The 14,716-nt window shown below is 44.4% G+C and overlaps 1 protein-coding gene across 1 annotated transcript in view; it reads right to left on the minus strand.

The window, feature by feature from the left end:
* KNTC1 (kinetochore associated 1) overlaps positions 1–14,716 on the minus strand; it is a 109,816-nt gene that overhangs the window by 12,178 nt on the left and 82,922 nt on the right. The window contains exons 49-57 of the mRNA XM_053589707.1: positions 13,811–13,884; positions 12,484–12,694; positions 12,213–12,322; positions 10,641–10,687; positions 8,692–8,770; positions 5,138–5,256; positions 3,124–3,259; positions 1,871–1,966; positions 1,143–1,199 (exon numbers count right to left, since the gene is read on the minus strand). Of these exons, the coding sequence (XP_053445682.1) occupies positions 1,143–1,199; positions 1,871–1,966; positions 3,124–3,259; positions 5,138–5,256; positions 8,692–8,770; positions 10,641–10,687; positions 12,213–12,322; positions 12,484–12,694; positions 13,811–13,884 (929 nt within the window). The remainder of the gene's footprint in view (positions 1–1,142; positions 1,200–1,870; positions 1,967–3,123; positions 3,260–5,137; positions 5,257–8,691; positions 8,771–10,640; positions 10,688–12,212; positions 12,323–12,483; positions 12,695–13,810; positions 13,885–14,716) is intronic.

The following is a 14,716-nucleotide window of genomic DNA, read 5'->3' on the forward strand; positions in this document are numbered from 1 at the left end:
TTACAGGTGTGAGTCACTGCGCCCAGCCCCTATATAAGAATTTTTGAGTTCATGGGAGGTTGATGCCCCTAACTCTTGCATTGTTGAAGGATCAGCTGTGTATATATATACACTGTATATATACATTTCATATCAATGGAATTAAATGGACATGTGCTTGTATAATAATCAGAAGGCTCCACAAGAATACATAGGCAATTATTTATTTATTTATTTATTTTTTGTTGCAGTTTGGCCGGGGCTGGGTTTGAACCCACCACCCTCGGTATATGGAGCTAGCGCCCTGCTCACTGAGCCACAGGCGCCTCCCTACATAGGCAATTATAAATAGTGGTTACCGGGTGGCACCTGTGGCTCAGTGAGTAGGGCGCCGGCCCCATATGCCGAGGGTGGCGGGTTCAAACCCAGCCCCGGCCAAACTGCAACAAAAAAATAGCCGGGTGTTGTGGCGGGCACCTGTAGTCCCAGCTGCTTGGGAGGCTGAGGCAAGAGAATTGCTCTAAGCCCAAGAGTAGAGGTTGCTGTAAGCCGTGTGATATCATGGCCCTCTACCGAGGGCAGTACAGTGAGACTCTGTCTCTACAAAAAAATAAATAAATAAATAGTGGTTACCTCTGGGAAGACAGTTAAGAAACAAAAGAGCAAAGAAGAATTTTCATGTTTTACTCAGCATATTTCTATACAATATTATAATGATTATATGGGTATAATGGTCTTAGATTTTAAAACCTTCACAGTACTCAAGGGGGAAGTCTAACGACTAACAAAAGCAAATTAGATTGTGACAAAAGTTAGAAAAGAAAAAAAAATGGGGTGGCACCTGTGGCTCAAGGAGTAGGGCGCCGGTCCCATATGCCAGAGGTGGTGGGTTCAAACCTACCCCTGGCCAAAAAAAAAAAAAGAAAAAAAAAATGTTTTGTGAGTATAAAGGAAGAGATGACTGATAGGGCCTGGAGAATTCAGGAAAGTGATGCCTTTGGGGAGGTGACATGTGAGCTGAGTATCTGGGTCTGGGTACTACTTTAACAGAATTTTACCCTGGAGCTGCTCAGTTCTATTCTTTATAGAGGAGCTGATTGCTAATCCCGAGTGCTCAGTAGTAACATGAAACACGAAGATTAAATTCAACAAAATTTACGTACCTGCCATAAAGAATGGATGCTAGACATGGCTTTTAAAACTTTCCTTAGATAAGAAATCTGTAAAGTAAAATAAAATTCAAAAGTCTTAAAGACCGCTAAAATGGGAAATTTTGACACAAAATACTGGATTCTGAATAAAGGACTATCATTAAAAAATTTGTCTTCCATGAGAACTGCCACAGAAGTTCACTTACAAGTTCATAAATATCAAAAAAGGCCAGGGAACCTTCTATTTTTTTCCCAGTGAAATTTATGTCATTTTGAGTTTATACTCTCTGGCCTAATACCAAGTTCTTTAAATGTGGCATGAACCCAGGCAGTAAATGTGCTTTCAGCACACATCTGCTCAGTAACAATTATCAATGGAAAATGTTTAGGAGATATGGTGCAAAAGCTTTAAAATATACTTAGTCTGGGCTCAGCACCTGTGGCTCAAGTGGCTAAGGTGCCAGCCACATATACCTGAGCTGGCAGGTTCAAATCCAGCCTGGCCCGCCAAACGACAATGACGGCTGCAACCAAAAAATAGCCGGGTATTGTGGCAGGCACCTGTAGTCCCAGCTACTTGGGAGGCAGAGGCAGGAAAATCACTTGAGCCCAGGAGTTGGAGGTTGCTGTGAGCTGTGATGCCACAGCACTCTACCCAGGGTAACAGCATGAGGCTCTGTCTCAAAAAAAAAAAAGAGACAGACACACACACACACTTAGTCTGGGGCACTGAGACTTACCATTTTGAAGCCAAGAAGCTTTTGTAAGAGTCCATTCCAAAGCTGCAGGTCATAGATTTTATATTCTAAACAAAGCTCAGCCACTAATCTTACTGCCTACAAAAAAATAGTAAAGAAAAACGACAATGCATCAAGATATCAATAAATCAAACCACCTTTGGGGGCGGCGCCTGTGGCTCAAGGGGTAGGGCGCCGGTCCCATATGCCGGAGGTGGCGGGTTCAAACCCAGCCCCGGCCAAAAACCAAAAAAAAAAAAACAAACCACCTTTGGGAAAGGTAGGGTAAGTTAATACAAAATATGCTTATAATCCAAAAATGCCTATTGAAGCCTTCCTTCCTTTTTTTTTTTTTTTTTTGAGACAGAGCCTCAAGCTGTCGCCCTGGGTAGAGTGCTGTAGCATCACAGCTCACAGCAACCTCCAACTCCTGGGCTCAAGCGATTCTCCTGCCTCCGCCTTCCAAGTAGCTGGGACCATAGGCGCCCGCCACAGTGCCCGGCTATTTTTTGGTTGCGCCGTCACTATTGTTCGGTGGGCCCGGGGCTGGATTCGAACCCACCAGCTCAGGTGTATGTGGCCAGCCCCTCAGCCGCTTGAGCCACAGGCGCCCAGTCTTTTCTTTTCTTTTTTTTTTGCAGTTTTTGAATGGGGCTGGGTTTGAACCTGCCACCTCCCGCGTATGGGGCCAGTGCCCTACTCCTTTGAGGTACAGGCGCCACCCATAAAAGTGCTCTCTTTTTTTTTTTTTTTGTAGAGACAGAGTCTCACTGTACCGCCCTCGGTAGAGTGCCGTGGCGTCACACGGCTCATAGCAACCTCTAACTCTTGGGCTTACGCGATTCTCTTGCCTCAGCCTCCCGAGCAGCTGGGACTACAGGCGCCCGCCACAACGCCCGGCTATTTTTTTTGCAGTTTTGGCCAGGGCTGGGTTTGAACCCGCCACTCTCGGCATATGGGGCCGGCGCCCTACTCACTGAACCACAGGCACCGCCCATAAAAGTGCTCTCTTGTTGGCAAATATGACTTTAGCCTAAAGGGCTTTGAGGAAGAGCAGAAAGGGTACTTTCAAAGTGGCTGTACCCATCCACATCCCAGGGCAGGAGAGTAGAAAAGGTTTCAGAGCGGTGGACTTGATTGGCTTAAACAATTTCTCTGGTTTTGTCTTCCAGAAATCTGAGACAATTCAGGGAACTGAGGAAACCCATCAGCACAAAGGAAAGGGCTGTATCACCTGAATGACTTTGTGAACTTACCATGGCCTCGTGACTATGGTTCTTCCATAGACCCTTAATCATTCCTTCTTTAGGACTGCTGCAGAATAGTTCATAAGTGATGGGGATATTCAAAGCCTCAAATAATGCCAGAAAGGTTAGACATTTCAAATCAGATCTGGAAAACAGAGGTGTGTTAGATAAAGCATTCTCATGGGCCACACTGACATTTAAAATACAAGCCACGGTATGAAAATATTAGGCCAATTTTTATTTATTTATTTATTTATTTTTGAGACGGAGTCTTATTATGTCACCCTTGGTAGAGTGCTGTGGCATCACAGCTCACAGCAACTTCAAACTCTTAGACTCAAGCGATTCTCTTGCCTCAGCCTCCTGAGTAGCTGGGACTACAGGCATCCCCCACAATGGCCGGCTACTTTTTGTTGCAGTTGTCATCATTGTTGTTTAGCAGGGCTGGACTGGGCTCGAACCCACCATCTTCTGTGTACAGGGCCAGTGCCCTACTCACTGAGCTACAGGCGTCGCCACCAATTTCTTTTTCTTTTTTTTTTTTTGCCAATTTGTTTTTAAATGTACATTTTGGGGTTCTAAATATATTCACTGAATATAGCACCAGATAGAAAGCAGTTTGAGCAAGATACAGAAAACATTCAGTTTCTAAATATCTCCTAGAAATGATGTGAACATGTTCTCAAAGGCCCATTCCCCCTTTGCCAAAATGCCGAGGCTATCAAAGGCAACAGCACTACATCACACAGCTACTCTAATGCAGTCTTCTGAAGTAAGGGGCTTAAAAGTTATACTTTCAAAAAATAATGTTTCCTATTTCTTTTATTTTTAAATTTCAGATTAATATAAGGGTACAAAAATTAATTTTATTTCTTATTTCTTTTTTTGTTTGTTTTGTTTTGTTTTGAGACAGTTTCACTATGTTGCCCTCGTTAGGGTGCCATGAAGTCACAGCAACCTTGAACTCTTGGACTCAAGTGATTCTCTTGCCTCCACTTCCCAAGTAGCTGGGACTACAGGCACCTGCCACCACGCCTCGATATTTTGTTGTTGTCATTGTTGTTTTAGCTGGCCTGGGCCAGGCTCGAACCCAAAAGCCCTGGTGTATGTGGGCGGCGCCCTAACCACTGAACTATAGGCACTGAGCCTGTTTCTTATTTCCTTTTTTCCCTTAAGAAAAAAGAGTAAAGCCGTGGCCTCATAGCTCACAGCAGCCTCAAACGCTTGGGCTTTAGAGATTCTCTTACCTTAGCTTCCCAAGTAGCTGGGACTACAGGCTCCTGCAACAACACCCAGCTATTTTCTCTGTTGCAGTTGTCATTGTTGCTTATCTGGCCCAGGCTGGGTTCGAACCCACCAACCTTGGTGTATGTGGCTGGCGCCCTAACCACTGTGTTATGGGTGCCGAGCTGTGTTTCTTATTTGTTTTTTCTTTTTTATTTTTTTGTAGAGACAGAGTCTCACTTTATCACCCTCAGTAGAGTACGGTGCTGTCACAGCTCACAGCAACCTCCAGCTTTTGGGATTAGGCGATTCTCTTATCTCAGCCTCCCGCCCGAGTAGCTGGGACTATAGGCGCCCACCAGAACACCCGGCTATTTTTGTTGTTGTTGTTGTTTGCAGTTTGGCTGGGGCTAGGTTTGAACCCACCACCCTTGGTATATGAGGCTGGCGCCCTACTCACTGAGCCCCACAGGTGCCGCCCTGTTTCTTATTTCTTTGTTTTTTTTTTTTTTTTTGTAGAGACAGAGTCTCACTTTATGGCCCTCGGTAGAGTGCCGTGGCCGCACACAGCTCACAGCAACCTCCAACTCCTGGGCTTAAGCGATTCTCTTGCCTCAGCCTCCCGAGTAGCTGGGACTACAGGCGCCTGGCACAATGCCCAGCTATTTTTTGGTTGCAGTTTGGCCGGGGCCGGGTTTGAACCCGCCACCCTCGGTATATGGGGCTGGCGCCTTACCGACTGAGCCACAGGTGCCGCCCTGTTTCTTATTTCTTAATACAACAAAAATATTCTACTTACTTCACGTCTTCGATCTGTTTTTTAAAGAGAGATTCTATAGTTTTCTTGTCAGCCAAATACAGGAGACACCGAAGAGCACGAGTTCTGTGAGCGAACGTTAACTGATGCATACCTAATGTCTGGAAAACCAAGACAGGGTTGGAGAGTTGCAGACTTGCATGTTGGTGGGTAAACAAGTTTCAGCTTAGGTAACATAAACAACATAATTCTTTTTTTTTTTTTTTTGTAGAGACAGAGTCTCACTTTATGGCCCTCGGTAGAGTGCCATGGCATCACACAGCTCACAGCAACCTCCAACTCCTGGGCTTAAGCGATTCTCTTGCCTCAGCCTCCCGAGTAGCTGGGACTACAGGCGCCCGCCACAACGCCCAGCTATTTTTTGGTTGCAGTTCAGCTGGGGCCGGGTTTGAACCCACCACCCTTGGTATATGGGGCCGGTGCCTTAACAACATAATTCTTAAAAAATTAAAGTTGGGGGCGGCGCCTGTGGCTCAGTGAGTAGGGCGCTGGCCCCATATGCTGAGGGTGGTAGGTTCAAACCCAGCCCCAGCCAAACTGCAACAACAAAAAAATAGCTGGGCGTTGTGGCGGGCGCCTGTAGTCCCAGCTGCTCGGGAGGCTGAGGCAAGAGAATCGCGTAAGCCCAAGAGTTAGAGGTTGCTGTGAGCCGTGTGACGCCACGGCACTCTACCCGAGGGCGGTACAGTGAGACTCTGTCTCTACAAAAAAAAAAAAAAAAAAAAAATTAAAGTTGGACCAGGTGCAGTGGCTCATGCCTGTAATTCTAGCATTCTGGGAGGCTGAGATGGGTGGATCGCTTGAGCTCAGGAGTTCGAGACCAGCCTGAGCAAGAGTGAGAATACATCTCTAAAAACATAGCTGGGTATTGTGGCAGGCATCTATAGTCCCAGCTACTTGGGAGGCTGAGGTGGGGGTTCACTTGAGCCCAAGAGTTTGAGGTTGCTGTGAGCTATGACACCATGACGCTCTACTGGGGACAATAAAGTAATACTCTGTCTCAAAAAAGAAAAAAAGTTAAGGGCAGCGCCTGTGGCTCAGTGAGTAGGGCGCCGGCCCCATATGCTGAGGGTGGCGGGTTCAAACCCAGCCCTGGCCAAACTGCAACAAAAAAAAAAATAGCCGGGCGTTGTGGCGGGCGCCTGTAGTCCCAGCTGCTCGGGAGGCCTCTGAGGCAAGAGAATCGCGTAAGCCCAAGAGTTAGAGGTTGCTGTGAGCCGTGTGACGCCACGGCACTCTACCGAGGGCGGTACAGTGAGACTCTGTCTCTACCAAAAAAAAAAAAAAAAAAAAATTAAAATCAATCTTTTCCCTTAAGAAATGCACTGTATAATATGGTACTTCTCAACACATGGCTCATCGACCTGTGGAAGGGCAGTCCTGAGACTCAGGAATAAAAGGGTCAAAACTATTTTCATAATGATACTAAGATGTCATTGGGCTTTTACACAGTGTTGACATTTGCACTGACGGTGCAAAAGCAATGGTAAAACTAATTGCAGAATTAAGGCAGAGGGCTCCAACTCTTGTAGTCATTGTTAAGCACAAGCATGCACTGACAGTATTGAAAACCACAGATGACTTTCACACTTAAGAATGTTTTTTGTTTGTTTGTTTTTGTTTTTTTGAGACAGTCTCAAGCTGTCGCCCTGGGGAGAGTACCCTGGCGTCACAGCTCACAGAAACCTCAAACTCTTGGGCTTAAGTGAGTCTCTTGCCTCAGTCTCCCAAGTAGCTGGAAATATAGCTGCCCACCAAAACGCCTGGCTATTTTTTGGTTGTAGCTGTCATTGTTGTTTGGCAGGCCCAGGCTGGATTCGAATCTGCCAGTTCCAGTATATGTGGCTGGTGTCTTAGCCGCTTGAGCCACAGGCGCTGAGCCCCTCAGACTGTTTTTTTTTTTTTTTTTTTTTTTGAGACAGTCTCAAGCTGTTGCCTTGGGTAGAGTGCCGTAGCATCACAGCTCATAGCAATTTCCAACTCCTGGGCTCAAGCAAGTCTCCTGTCTCTGCCTCCCAAGTAGCTGGGACTACAGGCGCCCCGCCACAATGCCCAGCTCTTTTTTGGTTGCAGCCATCATTGTTGTTTGGCGGGCCAGGGCTGGATTCGAACCTGCCAGCTCAGGTATATGTGGCTGGCGCCTTAGCCACTTGAGCCACAGGCGCCGAGCCCCTCAGGCTGTTCTTAAACTCTTGGCCTCAAGCAATCCTCCTGCCTCAGCCTCCCAAGTGCAAGGATTATAGACATGAGCCACTGCTCCCAACCAATTACATGTTAATATGAATCAATTAAGATGTGCTCATTGGGTGGCACCTGTGGCTCAACAGAGTGGGGCGCCGGTCCCATATGCTGGAGGTGACGGGTTCAAACCCAGTCCTGGCCAAAAAAAAAAAAAAAAAAGAAAAGTACTCAATATCTATGTGGCAAAATGGTAAATATACAAAAAGCATACTGCAAGGAAATGGGTGGCGCCTGTGGCTCAACAGAGTAGGGCGCTGGCCCTATATGCCGGAGGTGGTGGGTTCAAACCCGGCCCCCGCCAATAACAAAACAAAACAAAAAAAAGCATACTGCAAGGAAAAGTACGTGTATAGCTGAGCTGTGAGATACATTAGCCACTTTGCATTAAATACCATTTTCATTTGAAAGAGTGACTAAAAGACAAACAAACATGTAAAAAGGGGAGAGGGGCGTGGGGGGTGCTATTTTTCCTCTCTGTCATGGACCTGTAGTCAGCACCTCAGACTTCCTCCCTTTCTTCATATTCTACAACTACTTGCCTACTGGCTCCACATCCTTCCCCTCCCTATGCTCCAAATGCCTCAGAGGACATTTCTATGTGCAAAAACCTGAATGTCACATTGCCATGGGGGAAAACTGCAAGTTGAGTCTAGCTGAAGTTGGGGGGCAGAGAGGGTGGTCTGACAGGAGCAAGTAGCTGAATTATACCAGGTTGTGAGGCCACAGCAGAGGCTTTTCTTGTGGCCAGTTTGTCTGGCCCCCTGTTATCAGGAATATATATATATATATAGTTTTTTGTAGAGACAGAGTTTCACTTTATTGGCCCCAGTAGAGTGCCATGGCGTCACACTCCTCACAGCAACCTTCAACTCCTGGGCTTAGGCGATTCTCTTGCCTTAGCCTCCCAAGTAGCTGTGACTATAGGCACCTGCCACAAAGCCCGGCTATTTTTTTTTTTTTTTTGCAGTTTGGCCGGGGCTGGGTTTGAACCTGCCACCCTTGGTATATGGGGCCGGCGCCCTACCCACTGACCCACAGGAGCCACCCTGTTATCAGGAATAAATAAGATAACCTATAGGAGCTGTTAACAAGTGCACCGGCAGATGTTACTAGGCCGACATTAAATGGAGCATGGTGGACAGCACAATCCTTGTTTATAAAGTCAGATGCACTTTGAATAATAATGTGCACATCATTTGAATCATATGTGCATGAAATCAAGCATGGTAAATACACAGAAAAAAGTGTTAAGCTGAGATACAGAGAAGAGTTTTGATTAAGTTTCCAGAGCTTACGGTTGTTGCTGATGTTGCAAATACAAACAGCATTCTTGAACTATAATCAATCGGACGAGACAGAAGGAGATACTGGACTCTGGAAAAAAATTTAACTACATTTATTTAATTTAGTGATAGATTACCAAAACAACAGACTTATGTTTCTGTCAATAGAAAGTCATTAGACATCCCAAACGAAGGTTGGAAGGATTATGAGTCAATGACATTTTTGCTTTCCCCTTTAAAGGAGGAAAATAAATATAATAAAACCAGGTCTCTAAAAAATAATAATAAAAAAAAAACCCAGGTCTCAGCCTCCTTATCTATGATAGAGCTAGGTAATCTGTGATCATTTAAATTCTCCTTATTTAATAAATTAACATAAACCATAGCTGTAAAACCTTTGAATACTTCACATATGAAATTTTGTGTTTTACCCTGAACCCCATAAATCCATCAATGTACAAAGTTATGATTTAATACAAAATAATTAAAAAAAAAAAAGAAAGAAAGAAATTTTGTGTTTTAGTACTCAGGACCTTGTTAATGACATGTTTCTTTTTTTTTTTTTTTGTAGAGACAGAGTCTCACTGTACGGCCCTTGGGTAGAGTGCCGTGGCGTCACACGGCTCACAGCAACCTCTAACTCTTGGGCTTACGCGATTCTCTTGCCTCAGCCTCCCAAGCAGCTGGGACTACAGGCGCCCGCCACAACGCCCGGCTATTTTTTTGTTGCAGTTTGGCCGGGGCTGGGTTTGAACCCGCCACCCTCAGCATATGGGGCCGGCGCCCTACTCACTGAGCCACAGGCGCCACCCTAAAGACATGTTTCAACCTCTAGAGTCAGGGCAGGGTACCTCTCCCAGGACAGGGCAAGATAGGTCAGGTGGATTTGAGAAGTGGTAGGGTGGAGCTCTCAGTGGGATAAGGCAGAAGTTATCAACTTTGCATGAAGTACCCTTTTAGGATTTTCTCTCCCCCAACCCTCACTTTGAATTGTTTCCCTCTGAGACTCTCCCTGTGGCTGATTCAGTTAGACCAGGCCTCCTCAAACTTTTTCAACAGGGGGCCAATTCACTGTCCCTCAGACCGTTGGAGGGCCAGACTATAGTTTAAAAAAAAACCAAAACAAAACTATGAACAAATTCCTATGCACACTGCACATATCTTATTTTGAAGTAAAAAAGCAAAACGGGAACAAATATAATCACACCCCCTTCGTGTGGCCCGCGGGCCGCAGTTTGAGGACCCCGGAGTTAGACACTTCAGGAGATTCCTCTTGCTTGAACAAAGGTGTCCCTGCCCTTAAAAGACTAAAAAAGGCCAGGTTTGGAGTCCAGAGGGAAGGAGGGCATGGAGTGCATAGTTAGGCCAGCTCTGCTCCAAACAAGGAGATACTTTTTTTCAAGGCTGAGGGCCTCCTAGGCCTCTTGACCTACTTTTGGTATAGGCCAGGAACGGTAGAAAGCTGGCATGCGTGCTACCACACCCTCTCCATGCCTACGCCAAGCAATATTGATGGCTTACCGCATTCTTTCTGACTTGGGCTCAGACACAGTCTTCTCAAGACTACAAGCCATGACCAATCAAGACTCAGTCATAGGTCACAAGGGCATAAGGAATCTGGTGGCCCATATCTGAACCACCTCAGCTTACCAGGGTGAGAGAACTCAGAGCCAAAGTCCTAGCTAGAATTTTCCTATGCTTGAGATGCACTTTCTGCTTAAGGAGTTGTAGGAATCCCAAATGTTTATAAGAGCTCACTGAGGGTTCAGAAATTCTTGGTTGTCTCTGATTTTTTCCACTGGAGATACTCACGGCTACGTATTAATGAACTGATTCTTCTCAGAGACTCTGACCCAAGTTATACTAAGAAAGTCTTTTAAAAACAAACCACTGAAAAATTTATTGATAAATTCCTACTAGGCATCAAGATACAGGCAAATGTAAGTAAAGGAAATGAATACCTTTGCAGTGCTTCATCTTCTTGAAGTTCAAACAATTCTGATGGATTCTTTGAAAAAGAAAGAAGATAGGTCAAAAACTGAAAAAAGTTTGACAGTAAAAACTTTGATCTTATGAACATCTATTAGATAAAAAACCCAATATACAAAATTCTGTTTACACAGAAAAACTACAATGCAAATAATTAAGAAAAGAATTTTGCTTGAGTGATGGGTTTTACTCACATTCATTCATTTAACATTTACTGAGCACTTACTATGTGATGGGCATGATTTTTTTTTTTTTTTTGTAGAGACAAGTCTCACTTTATGGCCCTCGGTAGAGTGCCGTGGCCTCACACAGCTCACAGCAACCTCCAACTTCTGGGCTTAAGCGATTCTCTTGCCTCAACCTCCCGAGTAGGTGGGACTACAGGCGCCCGCCACAATGCCCGGCTATTTTTTTTTTTTTTGGTTGCAGTTTGGCCGGGGACGGGTTTGAACCCGCCACCCTCAGTATATGGGGCCAGCGTCCTACCGACTGAGCCACAGGCGCCGCCCCATGATGGGCATGATTTTAAGAACATGGGTTGCCTGAATAAATAAAACGAATATTCCTGTCCTCCTAGAGCTTTTATTCATTGGACAATTTTTTTTTTTTTTTTTGAGACAGAGTCTTGCTATGTCGCCCTAGGTAGAGTGCCATGGCATCACAGCTCACAGCAACCTCAAACTCTTGGGCTTAAACATTTCTCTTGCCTCAGCCTCTCAAGTAGCTGGGACTACAAGAGCCTGCCACAATGCCCGGCTATTTTTCAGTTGTAGTTGTCACTGTTGTTAGGCAGGCCCGGGCTGGGTTTCAACCCGCCAGCTCTGGTGTATGTGGCCAGCACCCTAGCTGCTGAGCTACAGGCGCTGAGCCCATTGGACAATTTTTAAAAGAAAAGGACTCCATGAATTTTAAATGAGTCATTCATTAATTCAGGATATAGTTATTGTGACTTACAAAGTATTATGTGCTAGAGGCCATGAATAGATGCAGTTCCCGGCCTCAAGGAGATTTAGTTTGTACTTTGAATTTATGTATACATTATAACAGCTATAAATATGTTTTGTTTTTGAGACAGAGTCTCAAGCTGTCACCCTGGGTAGAGTGCCGAGGCGTCATAGCTCACAGCAACTTCCAACTTGGGCTCAAGTGATCCTCTTCCCTTAGTTTTTGTATTTATAGTAGAGACGAGGGTCTAGCTTTTGCTGAGGCTGGTCTTGAACTCGTGACCTTAAGTCCACCAACCTTGACTTCCCAGAGTCCTAGGATTATAGGTGTGAGCCATCGTGCCTGGCCTAAATACTGGTTTTGAACAGTTAACCACAGATTGTATCTGGCCTAGACATGCTTCTAACTCCTGTTTTCACTGAAACACAGTCCTTGCTCTTGGTAAGCACTTAAAACATACTTGCTGAATCAAAGGCCAAGTGATATAAAAACTATGAATTAAAACCTAAGATTAAATTGTGCAGAACAATTATTCGATCTTTGAGAAGAGGCAATTTGCTCATATTCAACAAGAGATATTCTTGGTCATGACTACTTACTTCACCAGGTTTTGTTGAAGGGCATAGCCATTTTTCCAACAACATGTCCCAGACTTTTTCCAAATTAATTTCATTGACTTCGGCTATTTCTTTAGCTGCTGCATGAATATCTAAGGTATATGGATAAAAATATATTTAAAAAAATTAAGTTTTTATTATCAGAAAGGTGGGAATCAAAATGATAGTTCTTCTTGAACCAAAAAACCAAACCAAACCAAACAAACAAACAAATTAAAAAAACCCCACAAACCAAAAGGAATTTTGTCCTCACCGGGATAATCTTTGCCAGATGCATTCTGAATTCTTTGGCTGATGCTAGGATGTTCATACAGACTGACAATGAGATGTGCTGGCTTTCCTATCACTCTTAAATATTCCTCCGTGTTCAGCTTGTGGGCTATGAGCACAGCTTCCGTCCCAGATCGCCGGTACTGGATATGGAGTTTCTTCAACAAAGCCTCAGCTTTTTGACGCTTTTCATCCTTTTGAAATGTTCCAAGCAAAAGAGAACCTTATTTTATAAATCTCACTTCAGACTAAAAATCTAACTTTACCGGGCGGCGCCTGTGGCTCAGTCGGTAAGGCGCTGGCCCCATATACCGAGGGTGGCGGGTTCAAACCCGGCCCCGGCCAAACTGCAACCAAAAAATAGCTGGGCGTTGTGGTGGGCGCCTGTAGTCCCAGCTACTCGGGAGGCTGAGGCAAGAGAATCGCTTAAGCCTAGGAGTTGGAGGTTGCTGTGAGCTGTGTGAGGCCACGGCACTCTACCGAGGGCCGTAAAGTGAGACTCTGTCTCTACAAAAAAAAAAAAAAAATCTAACTTTACCAATCATGGTCTCATCCTTCCTTAGCTATGTCCTTAAGCATCCACACAAAGCCTTGGTCTTCTTCCTCCATTTGAGACACCAGGGGAAGAAGAGAAAGCAGACTAAGGAAGCATGACTGAATTCACAAGAAAGAACCTTTACTCTTACAGTTCAGACATACCTAGGCTAGGCATGGTGAATACCCCTGTAATCCCAGCACCTTGGGAGGCTGAGGTAAGAGGAACACTTGACACCAGCCTTGGCAACATAGAATGATCCCATCTCTACAAGAAGTAAAAAAACCAGATGGGCATGGTAGTGCATGCCTGTAGTCTCAGCTACTTGAGAAGCTGAGATGGCAAGATCATTTGAGGCCAGAAGATTAAGGCTTCAGTGAGCTAAAATTATACCACGATGCTAAAGCCTAGGCAACAGAGTGAGACCCTGTCTCTAAACAAAAAACAAAAACCAAATAAACTGCCGGGCACAGTGGCTCATGCCTGTAATCCTAGCACTCTGGGAGGCTGAGGCAGGCAGATTGCCCAAGCTTACAAGTTTGAGATCAGCCTGAGCGAGAGAGAGACCTATCTCTAAAAATAGCCAGGTGTTGTGGCAGGCACCTGTAGTCACGGTTACTTGGGTGGTTGAAGCAAGAGAATCAATCGCTTAAGCCCAAGAATTTGAGGTTGATGCGAGATGTGATGCTATGGCACTCTACCAAGGGTGACACAATAACACTCTGTCTCAAAATAAATAAATAAGTAAATAAAAACCAAATAAAGCCAGACACACCTGTGATGGGATATTTCCTAGCCATCTTTCAGCTAAATAAAGGCAGAATTTCAAAGCAGACATCTTGAAGGAACCTAAAAAGTTAAAAAAAAAAAAAAAGATTTATAAGTATATCTATTTTTCTTTTTTTGGGGGGGGCTAGTTTTTATGGCTAGGAATATAAGTAAATCTTAACTCTTACAGGAAAATATATTTTGTTCAAATTAGCAAGTTTTTTTTGAATCGTAAAAATGCATAGTCACAGTAAAAAAGAATTTAAACAGAACAGGACACAAAGTAGATTTTATTTTATTTTTATTTTTTAAATTATTTTTATTTCTTTATTTTTTGCAGTTTTTTGACCAGGGTCGGGTTGAACCTGCCACCCTTGGTATATGGGACCAGCACCCTACTCCCTGAGCCACAGGCGCCACCTACAAAGTAGATTTTAAAAGCCCACAGAGGCCCTCATCGGTTTCTATTTTTTAAATTCCTGTATTTCTTCCAGAAGTTTTCTCAGAGAGTGTGTGTGCGCACACGTGTGCATACATGTATACATGCACACTTTAACCCAAATGGGATAATACCATACATATGCTAGTATGATCTGCTGGTCTCACTTTATATCCTGGACATCTTTCAAAATCAGCTACATAATATTCCATTCTAAGAATTTGCCCCAGTTTTAAAAACTAGTTCTTTACTGATGAGCCTTTTTTTTTTGAGACGGAGTCTTACTATGTTACCTTAGGTAGAGTGCCATGGCATCACAGCTCACAGCAACTTCAAACTCTTGGGCTCAAGCAATTCGCTTGCCTTAGCCTCCCAAGTAGCTGGGACTACAGGCGCCTACCATAATACCCGGCTATTTTTTGTTATTGTTATAGTTTCAGTTGTTTAGCAGGCCTGGGCAGAGTTTGAACCTGC

This window comes from Nycticebus coucang, chromosome 4 (genome assembly GCF_027406575.1).
Source record: "Nycticebus coucang isolate mNycCou1 chromosome 4, mNycCou1.pri, whole genome shotgun sequence".
Classification (NCBI taxonomy): domain Eukaryota; kingdom Metazoa; phylum Chordata; class Mammalia; order Primates; family Lorisidae; genus Nycticebus; species Nycticebus coucang.